This window comes from Entelurus aequoreus, linkage group LG15 (genome assembly GCF_033978785.1).
Source record: "Entelurus aequoreus isolate RoL-2023_Sb linkage group LG15, RoL_Eaeq_v1.1, whole genome shotgun sequence".
In the NCBI taxonomy this organism is placed as follows: domain Eukaryota; kingdom Metazoa; phylum Chordata; class Actinopteri; order Syngnathiformes; family Syngnathidae; genus Entelurus; species Entelurus aequoreus.
Window position 1 is genome coordinate 37,613,583 of NC_084745.1, and position 19,123 is coordinate 37,632,705.

Here is a 19,123-nt window from a genome sequence, read left to right on the forward strand (position 1 = left end):
AGACTAGGGCTCAGAAAATGAGAATGGGATGAACAGGGCAGGAGGTGTGTGTGTGTGTGTGTGTGGGTGGGGGGGGCAATTGGTGACAGAGAGATGGGAAGCAGACAGTAAAAAAAACGACATACCATACTTAAATCCGAAAGTAGCTTTGAGCCGATGGGCCTTCACTATGATGGTTTTTAAACACCGCTTTCCATCCATGGCACTGATTCCAGTAAGGACACCCGATATGAGGCTTGAGCCATATTTATGTGGAATGTGGGATTAATGGTGAAGTCATGCCCAGATTAAAAAATGTGGTGAGAGGTATTCGGAGTGACAGGATAGGTCTGGAGGGGATAACAAGCTGGGCAAGTCAGACGGATGGGTTAAGGACAAGAAAAAAGGACACGGAGGGGTGAGTTACAGAACGCTGAAAAGGTTAAGAAAAAGCTGCCCCTGAAAATGGAGCTGCAATGTTAAGATCCTGTACTTTATCACTGCCGCTATCAACTATTTTCCACAGTGAGAACTCAAGACGATTTGATCCTATCTGATCCCGACTGATGCTGGCCCAGGGTATCATCCAGAGCCGTGTAGAGACCACACCCCCTTCACCTCCTACTCCAGTCTGTTTGGCCAACATGGCCGATCCTCTAATCTGCTGAGCTTTCCCTGCCTGTTGCAGACGCTCTAATGACAGGTTCCAGATCTCACCTGTGTTTTTTGCAGGCCAAAGGGCAGAGTTGCGCGGTGTTTATCAAACAGTCTGGGTCTAGTCTTGATTTTTGCTACAAACACAAGTAGTAATGATGTTTGGGGGTTTTAAAAGCACAAAATGATTGACAAGGTTATAAAAGATTCCTTGTGAGGCAAATTTGCACCTCTGAGCTCTCATGAAATTAACTGACATTATTCAAAATCATGTGTCAGGCATTTAAAGCCAAAACTTGATGTGATTTGCTTGAGATTTTAACACCAATGACTCAGTGTATGGCCAGAACAGCTCTTCATTGTGGGTGCCAGGTAGTTAGAATGTTATTTTTACGGCACCTGGCTTGCGGTTTGGAATTGTGATTGTCATGCTCGCTGGTAAAGAAATTCCTCATGTCCAAAGGCGATGGGCTAGACAGCAGGAGTGTTGCCAGCTGCAGCATGAAAGGCCCGACTGTGCTGTTCGTTTGACTCAAATTTGTCACACTCACGTGCAGCCCCTCTTTTGACGTGTAATGTAGATGTTTAGCGGCGGGCGTTAGTCTGAGACTAATGCAGTGTTATGGATGCAGATTATCTCCTTGCACCTCGTACGTGTGATAGGTCACAGGTCCCTGACTGTATGTGAAAGCACTTGGTTTAAGGAGATGTGAGAAATTAGGACAGGTTTGGATGCCAACGCACTGAGTTTACGTCTTTGTGAACGGTTCTTTTATTCACTCGTGCACACACTTGCAGTTGTGTGTGAGTGATGTCATGCATAGACTTAACACTTGGCTACAGGTGGCTCTTAAACAGTACAGACAACAGACAACAAGGGGCCGACAAGTCTGCACTAGTTAGCTAGTACGAGTATACTAGAGTAGAACCCACTTATGTCGACGTCCCTTGGTCACTGATGATTTGTCGACATCGCCAAAACCGAAACTAACCATTACTTGCATTATTACAGTACAGGCTAAACGTTTGGACACACCTTCTCCTCATTCAGTGTTTTTTCTTTATTTTCTTGACTATTTACATTGTAGATTGTCACTGAAGGCATCAAAACTATGAATGAACACATGTGGAGTTATGTACTTAACAAAAAAAGGTAAAATAACTGAAAACATATTTTATATTCTAGTTTCTTCAAAATAGCCACCCTTTGCTCCGATTACTGTTTTGCATACTCTTGGCATTATTTCATTGAGCTTCAAGAGGTAGTCACCTGAAAGGGTTTTCACTTCTCAGGTGTCATAGTTTTGATGCCTTCAGTGACAATATACAATGTAAATAGTCATGAAAATAAATAAAACGCATTGAAATGAGAAGGTGTGTCCAAACTTTTGGCTTGTACTGTACCTGTGCATTTTGCTAGAGACAAAAGTACAATGTTTGATAAGAAAGGGGTTTTGTACCTATTGTTCTCCATTTGTGCATATTTTAATTGAGATTACGGAGTAATATTGTTATATGTTTTGACTACAAAGACAATAAAGCTTTTGTTTTTTTCAGTAACCAACAATTTATATAAAAAAAGAAACGGGTGCATTTTGTTTGTTGTTATGGTAGAATCTAGGTTAATACCGTCATGCTTTTATTTTGACGCTTATTGACCTATTTAAAAAAAATAGATCCTACCCCTTTGGGTCTCAAATTCATTGTCAACAAAAGCGGTCAACTACCATTTATGTCGACAACGATCTAAACGGAAGAAGAACAGAGTATTTGTTGACTTGTTTGACATAGACGGGCAAAATAAGCTGGACCGACTTCAGCGAGTTCGACTGTTTATTGATATAATGAAAGACCCCTTTCGGCGCAGTCTCACTGGGACAGCCACAATAATTTGCATGTGCCATCACTTCATAATCAACACTGCATTATTGCAACTTTCCTGCAAATTTTCTCAAACTCCAGAATATATCTGTGGTGTCCCAAGTTCTCTGAACTGTTTAGCAGTTATGAGAGCACATCTACAGCAGCAGTAGATGGAGAAGGCAGGAAGAGACCGCTTCGGACCAGCGCCAGTCATTGATAAAGTACTTAGCAGGAGGAAAATTAATGAATCCGGGCTTGACTGGGAGAGCGGGAGGGAGAAGGGCTTGCTTATGTGTGTGTGTGTGTGTGTGTGTGTGTGTGTGTCTGTGTGTGTGTGTGTGTGTGTGTGTGTGTGTGTGTGTGTGTGTGTGTGTGTGTGTGTGTGTGTGTGTGTGTGTGTGTGTGTGTGTGTGAAAGGGACGAGGGAGAGGAAGAGAGAGGGGGGTAATCCTGTTCCAGATAAATGGCTGATCCCCCTCATTCCTTAGATATCAAATGTCAAAAGTTAAATTAGCCTGCTAGCCTTCGGTAGTAGCAACATGCTTTGTAATAGCTGGTGGGCAGGTGCCTAATTAACCATCACTTAACAAGTGTTTCCTTAATGGTCCTCCATGTGTCCATTAAATGATTATGCAGTTGCATACGCGCAGCAAGATGCATGAAAGTGTTTGCTTGATAATATCCAAATGTAAAAGTTGGATGAAATAACTTTTTAACATGCACAGTGGCATTTTGGATCCTGCTTGAAATAGCTGTGTTATTTATTTTTTTTCTCTACTTGATCCTAACTGTTGGCTTTGTGCTTCTTTGGTTTGGCCGCGTATCCATTTCTCTTGGCGAGCCCTTCCTAATCTGAGTGCCACAGACTCGGTCCGGCTCGCTCTCGTGTCAGAAGTGGGATTCCACTGCTTGGGCCTGGTGGAAACTGGCCCACTCTGGTCTGCTGGGAAGTGTGCCCAGATCCACCCCTAAAGAAGCACCATCCCAGCCGGTGCTAGTTCTGCGCTCGTGGGCAATCATGTTGTATTGTTGAGAGGACAGTTAGAAGTAACAGGTTATGGCTGCTCATTACCGACTTGTGACTATCTGAAGCGAGGCTGATACATGCTCTAAGCCCATTGGCTCTGAGAACTAAATGGAATATTTCACTTTGAAGCTGTGATCAAATGGACTTGATGTTTGATTCCTGTAAGAATGCAGGCCAAGGTGCCCTTTGAGTGAAAAGTCTTAAAAGCCGTAACGATTCGCTGTCAAAAATGCATCAATGGACCTTTTTTTAAGTACGGTAGAAGCTTTCTTGCAATATCTAGCCTTGCTCATTGCTCCACATCACAATGTGGCCCTGATGACATGCTGGTGGGGTTTCGGGGGCCGCTCCGTGGCAGGGTCCGCACCCCTGATGGGCGAACAAGGGGGAGGCAGAGTGGGCCAGCGGAGTCTTGGCATGACACAATCCTGCTGTGAGCCTGATTTGAGGTGAGCGCACAGAAGATGGAAGAAGCCAGGCAAGCTTTGATTTGCACCTCCCCAGCCCTGAGGCTCGGCGGCCGGGGCTACGAAGGGCTGAGCTCCTGAGGGTGGAGGGGGGTTGTCCCAGCAGAGCCTCGACGGCATACAGAGAAAAAGAGTCAGGGCTGGCGAAACTGTGCAGGGGCTACTGGGAGCCAAATTGAGATGTGGGAGTTGTTGAATTTGCCTGGATGAATATTGAAGTGGGCATTTGTGGTGTGTGAAATCAGCTGCTGACTGCTAACCAGGAATGGGACCCTCCTACCTGCTGACAGTTAAATCGTGTTCCACTACACATTCCCTATGCAGAGAATCCATTATGAACAGAGGTTAAATAGAGAGAACTCTATATATGCTGGGCACATTATTTATGATTATATGATTTACTTAAAGAAAATGCTACTGGGATGTAAAAAGGTAAGGAACACTCTCAACTGTTCTCAGTTGACACTTCTGTAATGATAGTTGACACTTCTGTAATGATAGTGCTAATGGTTAACGCACGGTGGGCGAATAGCTGGCATGTTGGCCTCGTAGTCAGGAGATTAAAAGTTTGAATCTCTGTATGGGCATCTCTGTGTGGAGTTTTTATGCTCTCCCCGTTAGTGTGGATTTTCTCTTTGTACTCTGGCTTATCCCACCTTCCAAAAACATGCATATTTGGTCAATTGTAGCCTTCAAAATGTCTATTGGTGTTAATGTAAGTGGGAATGGTTGTTTGTCTATTTGAAATTTTTGGTCCTGTCCAGAGTGAGAGTCTCCAGCTCACCCATGACCCCAATGAGGACAAGCAGTATGAAAATGGATCGATTGGTAATGGTGTATTTGTCTTGGACATGCTCAACATGTATTGTTGATGGCGACCCATTATGATTTTAATCTATATTTAAAAGATTTCATTGTTGTCTAGATAATATGTATTTGATATTCTTAGGTGTAAATTTTGCGTAAATGTTGCTCCACAGTCACAATTATAACCCGTCTGCAAGATGTAAGTTCGTGGAGTCGTTCCAAGATTGTAAATGAAACCACACCCCACCCTCTCCAAAAATATCAGAATTTATCTTTTGAAAATGTACAATGTTTTATACACATATCTTGAAAACAAACGTCACCGCTATTTCTTTCAAAACACTTTCAAATATAAAAATAAACCCGGTCACAACATTAGGTACCCCTGCACGCTCTGATCGATTCAGACTTGCATAAAAGACCGCCGGCTTTAGCAGCATTCATGCCAATGCATGTCCCATGCCCGTGTTATTATGTGCATTACAAGATTAGTTAAAAATAAAACATGATCCTACCTACTTTTGTGTTTCCTCAAACCCGCTGGCCTCGAACAGAGTTCCTCCACCTCTGGCTGATAGCTTTACTTAATGTCCACCGCTGCTGTGACGTAACAACATAGCCAGACTGCAACATCCCACGGGCAGAGGCATCCTAACTGCGTGCAAATTCATACCCAAATGCATTAACATTATGTTTTGATGCTTTGGCATTGTTCAATACAAGTATCCAACAACATTTATGAGTCAGAAAAGCAGAAAATCATCCGGGTCCCCTTTAAGGAACGTGATTTTGTCGTGTCCCAAAAGGAGTAGACGGAAGCAGAGCTTATTTAATTTTTCCCCTTATCTCTATTACTATTAAGTAATTCACACCAATGGCTTAATGTATTAAGAGTTGACATTCCTACAAAAAATGGCGTACGTTCAAATCTAAAAAACAGCGTACGCAAGAAAAAATTCAGATGTATTAAAGTGTGCGCACGCACTAATCCAAGCACATTTCTTTTTTGCATCCCAATCAACTTGGAATTGATCGCACAGGAACAAATCACAAATAAATGGTACGACATCTGGAAGAAGGTGATGAAGAAGATGGACGTCCACAACCAAAACAGGCAAGGGTACCGGAGATACAGTAGTGCTGCGCCCCGTTTTAAAAGAGTCCCATCAATGATATGTAAAACTTTCGAAGAGGTGGGTGACCCTGATTACCCTCAAAATATAAAATTTGTGTAATTTACAACAAAATATGTAGCCTGTTCACAGGCAGATTACAGTTTTGTGTGAAAATTATGTAATATTTGATTTGCAATCTTTTACACTTAAACATGCCAGCATATTTTGACTCTTGTTTGATTCCTAGTTTATTATTAGAACACAGGATAGCTACTTGCGTGACACAAAGTCGGGTAATTCCTCCACTGTCTCCTGAGCAGTTAATGTGCTGCAAACACCAGTGCTGCCACTGTCTGCCGGACTGGCCAAACTGGTGCTGGAGTCACAGGAACATCTTGTGACAGCAACAGGTGGCAAAATGATCGCCAAGATAAATTAATAGCGGCCCTTACAAATACTAATATGCATATGAAGTATTAAATGCAATGGCGTGTCCTTGCCTTGATCTTTTTGCAATCCAATGTTGCCAAAACCCGAACGACCACCTCTGTGTGTCGCCAAAGTATCCATAGCATGTAGAAAAGTGCGTATGGAAAGAATGAAGTTGGCGTGAGGCACCGCACATTTCCACGTTCATTTTACTCATGGTATATCTCATCTTTGGCGTGAAAATCTTTCACCTGCTCAGTTGCCTTGTGGTTAGAGTGTCTGCCCTAAAACTGGAAGGTTGTGAATTCAAACCCAGGCCGAGTCATACCAAAAACTGTAAAAATGGGACCCATTGCCTCCACTCAGCATCAAGGGTTGAAATTGGGGGTTAAATCACCAAATGATTCCTGAGCGCGGCCACCGCTGCTGCTCACTGCTCCCCTCACCTCCCAGGGGGTGAACATGGGGATGGGTCAAATGCAGAGGATAATTTCACCTCACCTAGTGTGTGTGTGACTATCGTTGGGACTTTAAATTTAAAAAGGGCGTACACCAAGTTTATAAAAGTGTTGCCTTTCTTAAAAACTTTTTTCATTTTCTGTGTTGCAGTGTGAGCACTTTTTAACAAGGAGCGAAAAGAATGGAATACAAAAAATACGCATTTTTAGACTTGGATGAACCTACACATTTATTCTTAAAGACTCTCTAAATAACAAGTTCCATTGCAAGTGGTTAGAACCATCAACTGATAGTCCTGCAGGTAGCAGCATACTGTTGTTTGTCAAAGACATACAGGAAGTGAATTCACCTTATAGCGGATCAGAACCTCACACTATTGTCTTAGTCCCGCACGCTCTTGTTGTGTCGGGCTCGGGCGAATTCCTCCGTGGAGTCTTTCAGCCTGCGCTAATCACCGATGATTCCTCCGTGTCTATTGCGGCGAATCAGGTGTATAAGCCTAAGCTGCTTGGAGAGGTGCTCTTATTAAACTCTAGCCAGCTGCTGGAATTTTCTCTCCCTCCCTTCTTCTCATTGTTAATTGGGGGAGTCTTGAGTCTTTCCCGGGAGTTGATTTGCAAGAGAAAGAAGAGGGGAAAAAAGGGAGCAAGAGATTATTGCACAGGAGGAGAGGAGCTTTGAAGAAGAAGTGTTGTGCGATTTTCACTTCATGTCCTGCGCTCCTCTCTTCTCCACGTGCACACTCGAGTGCACTTGGAGCCAAAACCTGTTTGTGCCATTGACAACTGCTTCTTTGAGGCGTTGAAGGTGGAGCACAGCATCTATCTGGCTTTGGCTCAGAGGTACAACAACACCTCTTCTGATGTTAGGGCTTCACAAAAGACAGTGGTGATGTGGAGGTTGGGGGTTGTGGAGGGAGGGGATTGGGGGTTATTGCAGTGTGCACTGGGCCTTTGTGCACCCCTGAAATGTGCACGTCCCAGCCTCGGAGACTGACAGAGTTCAGGCCGCAGGGCAAATCAGATGCTTGAGAGTGAAAGACGGATTAGCATGTGGAGGAAGAATACTTCTTGTTTTTTAACCTCTGCCTTCAGAAAAAAAGTGTTTTAAGGTTTTGCTGGATTGTCGGGACCCTCTTAACGCATAAGACGGAAGCCCCACTTTATATCTCATTATTTCGTTTCAGTTTAAGAATCTGGTCATTATATCCACTTTCATTTTCATGGCTTCCCCTCTGAAGTTTTTTTTCAATGTGTTTTAACAATAGACGCCAAAATAGAAAAGGAAAATAGGGTGACACTTGGAGTTTTGGGGGTTTAATGAGTGGCTCGCAGGTGTTGAGCGGAGAGAACACGAGTGGGAGCATTGGAGGAGTGTTATGGAGAAAGCAAGGCAGGAGAATGAGCGTTAAAGAGGGGAAGAATTCAGCGACAGAGCACCAGGTTCCCTTTCTAGTGGCGGAGAAAGCAGCAGAAATACTAAAGCTGGGGTGTGCGCTCTGATCAGGACGGCAGTGAGCACAATTACCTTCTTTTCAAATCCTTCAGTGACACTGCAGGAGGAAGGAGGACTTTGAACAGTTGAAAGGCTGGAGCCCGCTTTCAACCTCAAACGCGAGCAGGAAAGGGCTCTGAAATTTGTTCAGTGCTCCCCATCCACCATTAGCTTGTTTCTTCCTCTCGCCTCCAGGCATTTAAGCGCTTTTTGAAAAGATGTTAAGAAATCCAATCACCATAGAGAGAGCGGGATAGTTCTTTTTTTTTTTTCTTTTTTTTTTCAGAGGCATACTTCCTTCTGGTCCGCAGAGGCCCGGCCGCTGCTTTTGTGTTGGTGTGAATAGACCTTCGGACTGGTGGAGGACTGGATGCGGCGTCCATGGGAAAAGCGAGGCAAATAAAAGGGGAATGAAAAATGAGGGAGGGAAAAGAGTTTGCAGAGCGGACGGTCAGAACTTCTCAAACTTGCTTTTGTGTACCAAACTCCTTTCTGTCTCGATTAGGGCCGACGTTTGACAGATACCTGACTTTTAAGCGGAAGAATAGAAAACCTTCTTCCCTGCCTCGCTTCCACCATGCAGTCCCAGGAGTCAATTGACCCTTTGTGCCTCTGAGTGTTTGTTTAACTATTAAAAGTGCTATGGACTGGTGTAATGAAGCCCCTTAACGCTATTATATGGAACATTGATGAACCCCTGTGCTCGCCATGGTAACCACTGGGGGGTGGTGAGACTGTGATTGAGCCATTAGTCGCTTGACCTCTGCGGGAGGAGTCATGTCTGAATCACAACAAGTGCAGGCTAATGGAGGTGCAGACTATGTCTGTTGTTGTCTGATAAAACCAACTTAAAGGGGACCTATTATGCAAAAGCAACTTTTCTTACCTTTTGGTAACTGTGATGTGTAATTGGGATCTTAATAAGTCCCGAAATTTAGAAATCAGACCATGGAGGCGTGGCGGAGATATTTATAAAACAATCTTGCCTTCTCTCATACTTTCTCCAAACGAGCCATGTGGAATTTGTCCCATTAGTTTTTTTCCAATTCTAATGTCATCGGATATCTCCATATAGAATTGAAATTTACCTAAAGTGCTTTGCGCGAGTCAACCATCATAGTCTGTGCTGTAGTCAATAAGCTCCTTCTTTCTCTCTATTCTCTTGTTGTGGGCCTGACTGGCTCGTACATGCACATGCATCCTCCGCTGTTGCCATTTGTAATTCAAATTAGCATATAGTTGAAACTTATATTTGTCAGTAGAAGGAAGGGTTAAAAACTATAAAGTGGATGACGGGGATAAGACGCTGTTGAAGTGTAGGCAATTACATAAGATACTAAACAAAACAGCGCATCCTGAAGAGATGGTCAGAAAGCACCTTGAAAACGTTGTGTAAAACTTAATCTATGCAAAATGTTGACCAAAGAACCACCATTACGTAGACCTCAAGGAATTTTTTTAAATGTTGAAAAAAAATTGTAGCTCAGATGGTAGAGCGGCCGTCCCAGCAACTTGCGGGTTCCTAATTCAAATGCAGCTTGCGCCATCTTAGTCACCGCCGTTGTGTTCTTGAGCAAGACACTTCACCCAGCTTGCTCCTGATGAGTCTTGGTTAGCGCGGTGCATGGCAGCTTCCGCCATCAGTGTTTGAATGTGTGTGTGAATGGGTAAATGTGACATATAATTTAAAGTGCTTTGGGTACCGTGCTGGTATAGTAAGCGCTATATAAATACAGATGATTTACCATTGACCCTGTTAAAACACTGTAGTAACTTTGCTCTGCAGTGGACATTTGTGTTTTGCATTAGTAGGCTATTTTTTTCCATTATGTGTTCGAAATAGTTCAACAAAATGTCCACTGCAGAAGGTTTTCAGGAGGATATACATGTCAAGCCACTTGTGGGCACTAAAGCCTAGTTCATACTCCAGGTCAGTAATGTTTTTTTGCCCAGATGTGACCTGCATCTGATTTTTTCATGTCAGTGTGAACAGTGCACTCAGAATTTTTCAAATCCAACCCAGGCCTCTTTTGTAAGTGGATATAAATTTGATGTGTATCCAATACGACTGCAGTCTGAACGATTGACCAATACGTCATCAAAAAGTAATAAGCGCCATCATTCTTTGCCAAAGTAGATGGTTGCAAAATAAAAAGTTGACAAACAAGCAGAAAGCAGGCGAAAATAATGTTTAGGAACTCACGAATTTGCCCCATTAGTTTTTTCCAATTGTAATGTCAGCGGATATCTCCATATAGGGTTGAAATTTACCTAAAGTGCTTTGCGCGAGTCAACCATCATAGTCTGTGCTGTAGTCAATAAGCTCCTTCTTTCTCTCTTTCCTCTTGTTGTGGGCCAGACTGGCTCGTACATGCACATGCATCCTCCGCTGTTGCCATTTGTAATACAAATTAGCATTATAGTTGAAACTTATATTTGTCAGTACACTCGCTATGGAAGGGTTAAAAACTATAAAGTGGATGACGGGGAGAAGACACTGTTGAAGTGTAGGCAATTACATAAGACACTACACAAAACAGCGCATCCTGAAGAGATGGTCAGAAAGCACCTTGAAAACGTGTAAAACTTAATCCATGCAAAATGTTGACCAAAGAACCACCTTTATATGTTACGTAAACCTCAAGGAATTTTTTTAAATGTTGAAAAAAAATTGTAGCTCAGATGGTAGCAACTTGCGGGTTCCTAATTCAAAATGTCCACTGCAGAAGGTTTTTAGGAGGATATACATGTCAAGCCACTTGTGGGCACTAAAGCGTAGTTCATACTCCAGGTCAGTTCTGTTTTTTTGCCCAGATGTGACCTGCATCTGATTTTTTCATGTCAGTGTGAACAGTGCACTCAGAATTTTTCAAATCCAACCCAGGCCTCTTTTGTAAGTGGATATAAATTTGATGTGTATCCAATACGACTGCAGTCTGAACCATTGACCAATACGTCATCAAAAAGTAATAAGCGCCATTATTCTTTGCCAAAATAGACGGTTGCAAAATAAAAAGTTGACAAACAAGCAGAAAACAGGCGAAAATAATGTTTAGGAACTCACGTCAATGTTCCACCACTCCTTTCTGCGACTGTTCGGCTACACGCTCTTTGGAGCAGATGTCGAAGCAAATGCCCCAAAAACTGCAAGAGCCAAAATGCTTGTCCCCTTCCTTTTTAATCTTGTGTGCACATCAATTCGGTTCAGAAAATGTTGACTTTGATTGCACAAAATCCTTGAAATTACCACAAATGCACCAGGACTGAGAAAGACCAGATTTGCAGCACGTTTGACTTCATGACGTCATGTCTGCATGCAGGTCAGTTTGAGTTGACATTAGACATTTTGTTGTAATGTGAATGACTTCATTAAAAAAATTTGGATGTGACAAAAACATCTGAGTTGGGCATTATTTCCTGCAGTGTGAACATAGCCTAAGACTACCTGCAACTGCTTGTTCTTCTCAATGCCTATTTTGAATTGTTGTGGTTCTGGTTGTTTTCACTGTCGACTTTAATATAATTTTCCTAAACTTCCACTTTGCCAGCCCTTTTCAAAATGTTAGCATTTTAAAGTTCCAAAATTTTAGCATTTTAAAGTTTCATGGTGTGTCCACAGTTAAATTAACCGGCAGACATGAGCGCCCTGCAGGGGCCTTTTAACGCCTACATTGGTCCATTTATAAAACATCAGAAAAATAAGCTCATAAATATGTACTCTCGTCAGATTCCGCTTTCTCAGATGTCGACGCAAGATGCTGTGGCTGCTAGAGAGCGCCCGCGTTTATGCTCCCGCCTCGCGGGCGCCTCGCACGGCCTTGACTTCCAGCCTATGTCAGGAGATGAACCCAGTTCAGAAATCCCTTTATGTTAATATTGCGCTTTGCACGAACAGACCTATTAATCCAGCTTTAAACCGTATAAGTGCCATTATTCCCTTAATAAGATCACGGGCTGTGCAGTATGGGATTAAATACTTATATCATAACTGACGCTGTCATTTCCTGCGGATGAGGGCGGCTCGCCTCTCAGCCTGTCAGTTCCGCGTTAAAGGATCCCCCGAATTTGCTGCCAGAGCAGCGCCGTGCAGCGGACGACCCGTAATGGATGTGGGAGAGCGAGGGGAATGAGAGTGGGACCTGTGGGCTGCTACATCCTGCTGCAAAGCTTTGCTTCATTCCACCACATCCGACCCCCTCCTGTGTAAAGTGCATTGTGGCACCACTCCGAAAGGTATTGCTCTTTAATCTGGCCTGCTTTGTTGTCTTTAAATGGCTGTTGGAGGCCACCTTACATTGCTAAGGTGCAGAAACTTCAGGTACTTCTTATCGAAACAAATATGTGTTTGGATAATAAGTGTTGGAATCTCAAAGTTAGCCTGCAGAACATCACACTACTAAAGCTTAACACTCAGTCAGGTGGCTCTGTGACCCCCTGCCCCACACATCTAATACAGCATAGATGTCAGTTCAGAGGTCGAGCCAAAGGCCAAAGGTTGCGTCTTTCTTGGCTGAGCTCAGCCCTTGAACTGAACTCCACATTCATCCCTTTCTTTACCCAGCATGCCAGGAAGCTTTCCCCAGGGATCCCGCTCCTCCCAATTTCTCCGCCAGCCAGCAGAGAAGAGATTTAGGGGGGGGGGTTTGATACAATCCATGATGCTGTTTAATGGGCAGATAGGAATGCGAGAATGTCGGGAAATGCCTCTGTTGTTCTCCTTCTGAAAAACGGAGCAATTCTCAACTTGACATGTTTGGCCTGTACACTCCCACATGTAGCTGAACCCATGTATGTTTACACTAGTTGGCAGGTCAGGAAAGTAACAACCAAGAATGGAACATGATTCTTTCTCCCCATATCCAACAGCTCATCCGTCTCCCTACTTTCTTAACACCCCCTTTCTCTCTGCTTTTGTCTTTGCAGAGGATGAGAGCTCAAGCTCGCCCTACCACCGCGAGAGGCGCAACGCTCTTAGCTCCACGAGCGCAAGGCCTGGCGCCCCCGTAACCGAGGAGCCCTCCACCTCCACAGAGGAGCGCCCGACGCTGCTCAAGAAGGAGCTGCACGGCTCCTTGCCTCACCTGGCTGACCACGCCCTGCCTTACAGGGGAACTTTCTTCGCCATGGACCCCCGCAATGGCTACCTAGACTCGCACTATCGTAAGTTAATACTTTGTAAAGAAACTTGACCAAAGCTTTTTGTCACGTGTCTATACGTCTATACATTGGTAGGCCGTGTTAGTATAGCCAGCGTGCCCAACTAATTCCCTAATTAGGACGACCTGTCTGACCACTAGCTCTCATCAACACCCACTTCAAAAGCCACAAAGCAGCACAAATTCAAACCTGACCACCCTTCCCCTTTCTCCCCCTTCACATCTGTGGGTAAGTCAGGAACAGCCGTTGTGGCCTTGGTGAGATCATTTGAGGCTAAGGTGTGATGGATGGTGAAGTGTGTGTGCAAAGAGTGGACAGTCAGTTGTCTGATTGGGAGGTTAATTGCTTGTTTGGTTTGCTGTCAATTGGCTCTGAATGGGGGCAATCTGAGCAGGTCACAGCAGCGGTAATGAAAAGTCTACGAGACCCCAACCATGTAATGTAACTCTATTTACTCAACCTCCACATGCTCCCTCCAGCTTAAACGCCTGAGAAGGTACCTCTTTAAGGGAGAGGTTACTTAAAAGAAGGCCATGGTGTTGTGGACAGGACCCTCGAGGGCAGTACATTAATGGCCATTACACCCTGAGCTAAGTCAGCAACATTGCCACTTCTCATTTTATGAACGTATGTGTGGACGGGTGTGTGTGTGTTTGTGTGTGAAGGAGCGCTGGAGGTTGTGGACCATGAAGCACTTGGGGGTCGGGTAGGCGAAAGGGATCGCACTGCGGCTTAAGGTCATGTGGAAAAGTCAATCTGATCACCACGCTGCATAAAGTCCAAAAAGCGCAGTTAGCTTCATGAGTCTTTGCTTCAAATTTTTTTTACAGTGACTTTGTGCTGAAAATAACTTTCAGTGCAATATGTAATCCGACTGAATTCCAACAATAGAATGCTTTTGGCCAGTGTCTCATCTTTATTGATTTGCCCAGCCACTCGTTTCTTTTCATTTTTACGCAATACCCTTAAAAAGTCTGATACATTCCACATGGTTTAACCTACTTATTAGGCGGGTGAGTCATTCCTGCCTATTTATTTTTTATTGGGATGCCAACCCACATTCACATACAAGCTGCTTATTAGATAAACAAATGAGACATCTGTTCCTTACATAGAAAATAACAACAGAGTTAGTGCTGTGATAATAAACTAACAAACAAAACACATCTGTCTTTTCTGTGCTCCTGGCTATGCTAAGGAAGAGTTATGAACTGTGTAAAACCATTCCTCCTGGCCCCAGGTGTTGAGAACATGGCTTCCCCTAACTGCCCCACTGGTCAGCAGAACAGGAAAGTCCCCCCCGCTTCCCAAAACCTTTGCCCTTCACTCCGTCCAGGGGGCCGCCAATCCTGCGCCCCAAGTGTGTAACATGCAACACACCAACTTCTCTGTGTCACCTCCCCAAAATTCATCCCAGGTGTGTGTTAGTGATGGAGAGGGGAGGCCTTGCTCCTTTTGTGCTGCGCTTGCACAGCGTGCGAGACAACGCAACACCACACAACGTAACACACAGCCGGGTAAATCCGATTACTCTTGGCGTTTGCCTGTGTCAATGCTTAATGCGTCTAAATGCGACGGCACCTGCGGCCTCCCCACACCTGGCGTCTGCCTCCTAAAGTGGCGGCGATGCGCTGCCGAGGAGAATAATGAGAAAAGAACAAGGCGAGGCTGGGTTGTTGTGGCGAAATCCCTGCTATTCACCGAGTCGTGTGAGCCTCTTCCTGTCTTTCGTCTGTGGCCTGAGAATGTGTGTTTACTTAGGGCTTTACACCCACTTGAGTGCAGCAAAGAGGAGCCACTAAGGGACTAAACATGGCCCCTATTGTTAGCATTAGCTAATCGTGGTGATGCCTGAGCCTTAGCCGCTTTTCTTGGGCAAACACTGAATAAGAGTCCATATCCTTCTTACCACCACGCTAATACATGAGGCTTTGCTGAGGGATAAGAAAAAAGGATTGAGATGTGGATTAATGAGGGAGGAGTGTGTTTGTTTTTTTAAGATCTTAATTGTCTGGAAGTGTGAATAGGATGCGTGGCGGCGACATCTGTTTACATTATGTGCCGATTAGCCGGTCAGTGGTCCTGCAGCAACAGTGAGCCCACTTGCTGGCGAGGCCTGCTCTTCTTTAAAGCGCGCCTTTCTTGAACACTTGCCCTTCTTTGCCAACTATAAACACATCCGTGGCGGGACTTAAAGCCCATTCTTTGCCACGGCTTTCTTGCAAATGTTAAAACTGTGCTAAAACACCAGAGAATGTGCAATGAAAGGAGACAAGCGGGTGAAGTAAAATCTCTTCCGCTTTAAAGACGTTGCTGAAGCATTATTTTGGTACTTTGTTTTTTGGCGATATAATATCTGCAAAAGAGCAGGTTGTTCACATCCCATCGGTCCAATGGCCTTCCTTGGTTGCCCCCTTTTAACAAAATCTCTGTGCTGGGGAAAAATCCTTGCAGAAAAGCCTTGTTGTCCTTGACTGATGGAACAATCTGAGCCTGCTAAGCTGGATGAAGCAAAGGCATGGATCTCATGGCTGCAGGATTCCCAGTAACCCGGGCTCCTGAGCCTGGACAGAGGCGACTGCTACCTGGATCATATGAGTCTGAGGAAAGGTCTATAGAAGAAAGAGCAGAAAGGTCCCAATGTTGGGGGGTTTGTTCAGTCACGGAGGTTAAACTCCAAAACTGCTGTGGTGAGCTGATCTCAGAATCGCTGACGCGCGGCACGCCAGCGCCTGCGTCCGTCCATCCGTCCGTCCCAATATCATAATGTAGCTGACCACTGAACTGAGTGAGCCAGCTGTCACCACGGGGAACGTGATCCGCACAACAATGGCCTTGGAGTGTGGACAAGTAATTACAGTGCTTCACTTCATGTGGACTCCACCAGACATTTCCATTTATCTTGAAAGTGAAAAGTGTATGTTTAGGAGGGGGAAGGGGGTAGAGCCACTAAGGAATGACCCTCTGAGAAGAAACTTTCAAGGGTGTGACAAGAAGAGGCCGGCACGGGTTCAAACAGAGAGACTTGTTTAGAAGTGAGAAGACACGGGTAAATGTTTGTCTTTGTGAAGGCTTCAATATTGGCGTTTTTGAGCGTGGTGGCAAGGTGCAGTCCCTCAGCAGCATGCCGCCACAAAGACGCCTCGGGCACACTGCAGGCAAGCGAGAGGGATGCCTGCCATCCGCTCGCTGCCTTTCATCAGGACAGAACAACACGGGCCTAGCGCTCCTCTGGGCCCTGGCGGTCCAGCACACCAGGGATAATCACATGATCCCCTTTTACAGCTTATTAGCGGCATCTCTCGCTGTCAGATAGGCCGTGATCTCGCATGCACGTTCCTCTTTGTAGCGCCTTATGACTTGAGGGGGGGTTAAGCAGAGTTTCAAGTGTACCATCTTAAAAGTCATGTGACGCGCTCACCCCTCGCAAAGCTGATGCGTTTGAACGGCGCGTCTCCGAATAATGACGGCTCTCATTAACAATGACAAGATTAAATGTGAAAGGGCTAAAGGAGAATTAAGCAGAATTTCCAGGGAACTTAGCACGTTCAAAGAAGAGCATTTCTCTGTATCAGTGTTGCAACATCTGTCTGCGTGTTGTACTGCTTTTTTCTACAACTTTATTCATCGCATTCACTGAGGAGAGCACACAAAACACACTGCTGATGTTGCGAGGGCTTAAAGCGAAGATTTGCTGCATCTTGACGAAGTGGTGACAATGGAAACAATTTGATTAAAGCCTCGCTAGCCTTTCTCTCCATCCTTATTAAAACTTCAGCAGGATTATCACTTCTCCCTGCTAGTCGGTTCATGCCCATTGCTCATGTTTTGTGTTTGCATGGCGAATATAAACCACCTTCATCCTTTTTAGTCACCAACCTCTCATTCTCAAAATTATGCACACCTGCACAGTCCAATGAGATCCAGTTCTAGAGCTCTGCGTTACGTTAATAGTACTTAATTCATAGTACAGCAGGTCTTTGGTCTATGAATGAGTTCCGTTCTTCAGACGGTGAAGTAATTTTTAGACTTAGAGACTTAGGCTTCCTTTATCGTCATTCAAATTTTAACTTTACAGTACAGATAAGAACACAATTTCGTTGCATTAGCTTGTTGTAGTGCAGGATAAAAGAGCAATAAGGTGCAGATATAAATAGATTTACTGTATAGATAAATATATTTCACCTTTGCATATGCATCCATGTTTATGGATGTATGTTATATTGTCTTTATATTCCAGCGAGTTAATCAGTTTTTGGGGGGAATTGAGGGCATTATTATGATGCGTTCAAGAGTTATATGACCTGAGGGAAGAAGCTGTTACAGATCCTGGAGGTTCTGCTATGGAGGCTGCGGAACCTCTTTCCAGAGTCCAGCAGTGAGAACAGTCCTGGTGGGGCTTGGAGGAGTCTACAGATTTTCTGAGCCCTGGTCAGGCAGCGACTTTTTGCGATTTCCCGGATCGGAGGAAGATGAGTCCTGATGATCTTTTCCGTTGTCCTCACCATTCTCTTAATTTGAGTGTAAGTCAAACTTATACCTAAAATATTGCTAAATGATCACACTGGTCACTCACATTGTACACAGAACACATCATGAAGGACATGTAAAATATTGTAATGCAACGATTAGATACATGAATTACATGAAGAGTCATAGAAAAGGGAGAACAACTCCTTACTTTTGTCCTTGTGGTGGGATAGATTTATTGGGAAGAGGAAGTCTCAATAAAAGACCACTTTGCTGTCCATTTTCTAGTAGAATATCGCTTTCACATGTTCAAAGATACCATATTTATCTTTGATGCAGCTAATGTTGATTTCTCCACCTTCTCAGCATTTCACTTCACTTCTTGTTTGTACTTTCTTTTTCTCTGACGCACTGTCATAAGAAGAGTGTACCTCATGCTTGGGAGACCTAATGAAGAGAAACAAGTTCACAGAACAAAAGTGATGTTATTCTTCCTCAGTGTAGCGCCACTCGACTGCGTAGTGTTCCGCCGCGCGCACATAACTTGTTCTCTCTTTTTTTTTGTACAACGTCAGTAATGTATGGGAGAGCCACGAAACACTGCGGCACGGCGACCGCCTGTATGTTTATTATTGTGGTTGTAGTAGTTTGTAGTGCTGTGTGATCGTAAACTATTAGATTTTCCAATAAAGGGGTGTCCAAAGTGAACCTTTGACTTATGAGTCTTATTGGTCAGAGGAAAAAACAACAGTAAGAAAAAAAAGCAGAAACACATACACTACCGTTCAAAAGTTTGGGGTCACATTGAAATGTCCTTATTTTTGAAGGAAAAGCACTGTACTTTTCAATGAAGATAACTTTAAACTAGTCTTAACTTTAAAGAAATACACTCTATACATTGCTAATGTGGTAAATGACTATTCTAGCTGCAAATGTCTGGTTTTTGGTGCAATATCTACATAGGTGTATAGAGGCCCATTTCCAGCAACTATCACTCCAGTGTTCTAATGGTACAATGTGTTTGCTCATTGGCTCAGAAGGCTAATTGGTGATTAGAAAACCCTTGTGCAATCATGTTCGCACATCTGAAAACAGTTTAGCTCGTTACAGAAGCTACAAAACGGACCTTCCTTTGAGCAGATTGAGTTTCTGGAGAATCACATTTGTGGGGTCAATTAAACGCTCAAAATGGCCAGAAAAAG

At 44.1% G+C, this 19,123-nt stretch overlaps 1 protein-coding gene across 2 annotated transcripts in view; it reads left to right on the forward strand.

Moving 5' to 3' along the window:
- The window catches only part of gli3 (GLI family zinc finger 3), a 164,502-nt gene that overhangs the window by 60,536 nt on the left and 84,843 nt on the right, over positions 1-19,123 (forward strand). For both annotated transcript variants that reach the window (XM_062021461.1, XM_062021462.1), the window contains exon 3: positions 13,218-13,454. In XM_062021461.1, the coding sequence (XP_061877445.1) occupies positions 13,218-13,454 (237 nt within the window). The remainder of the gene's footprint in view (positions 1-13,217; positions 13,455-19,123) is intronic.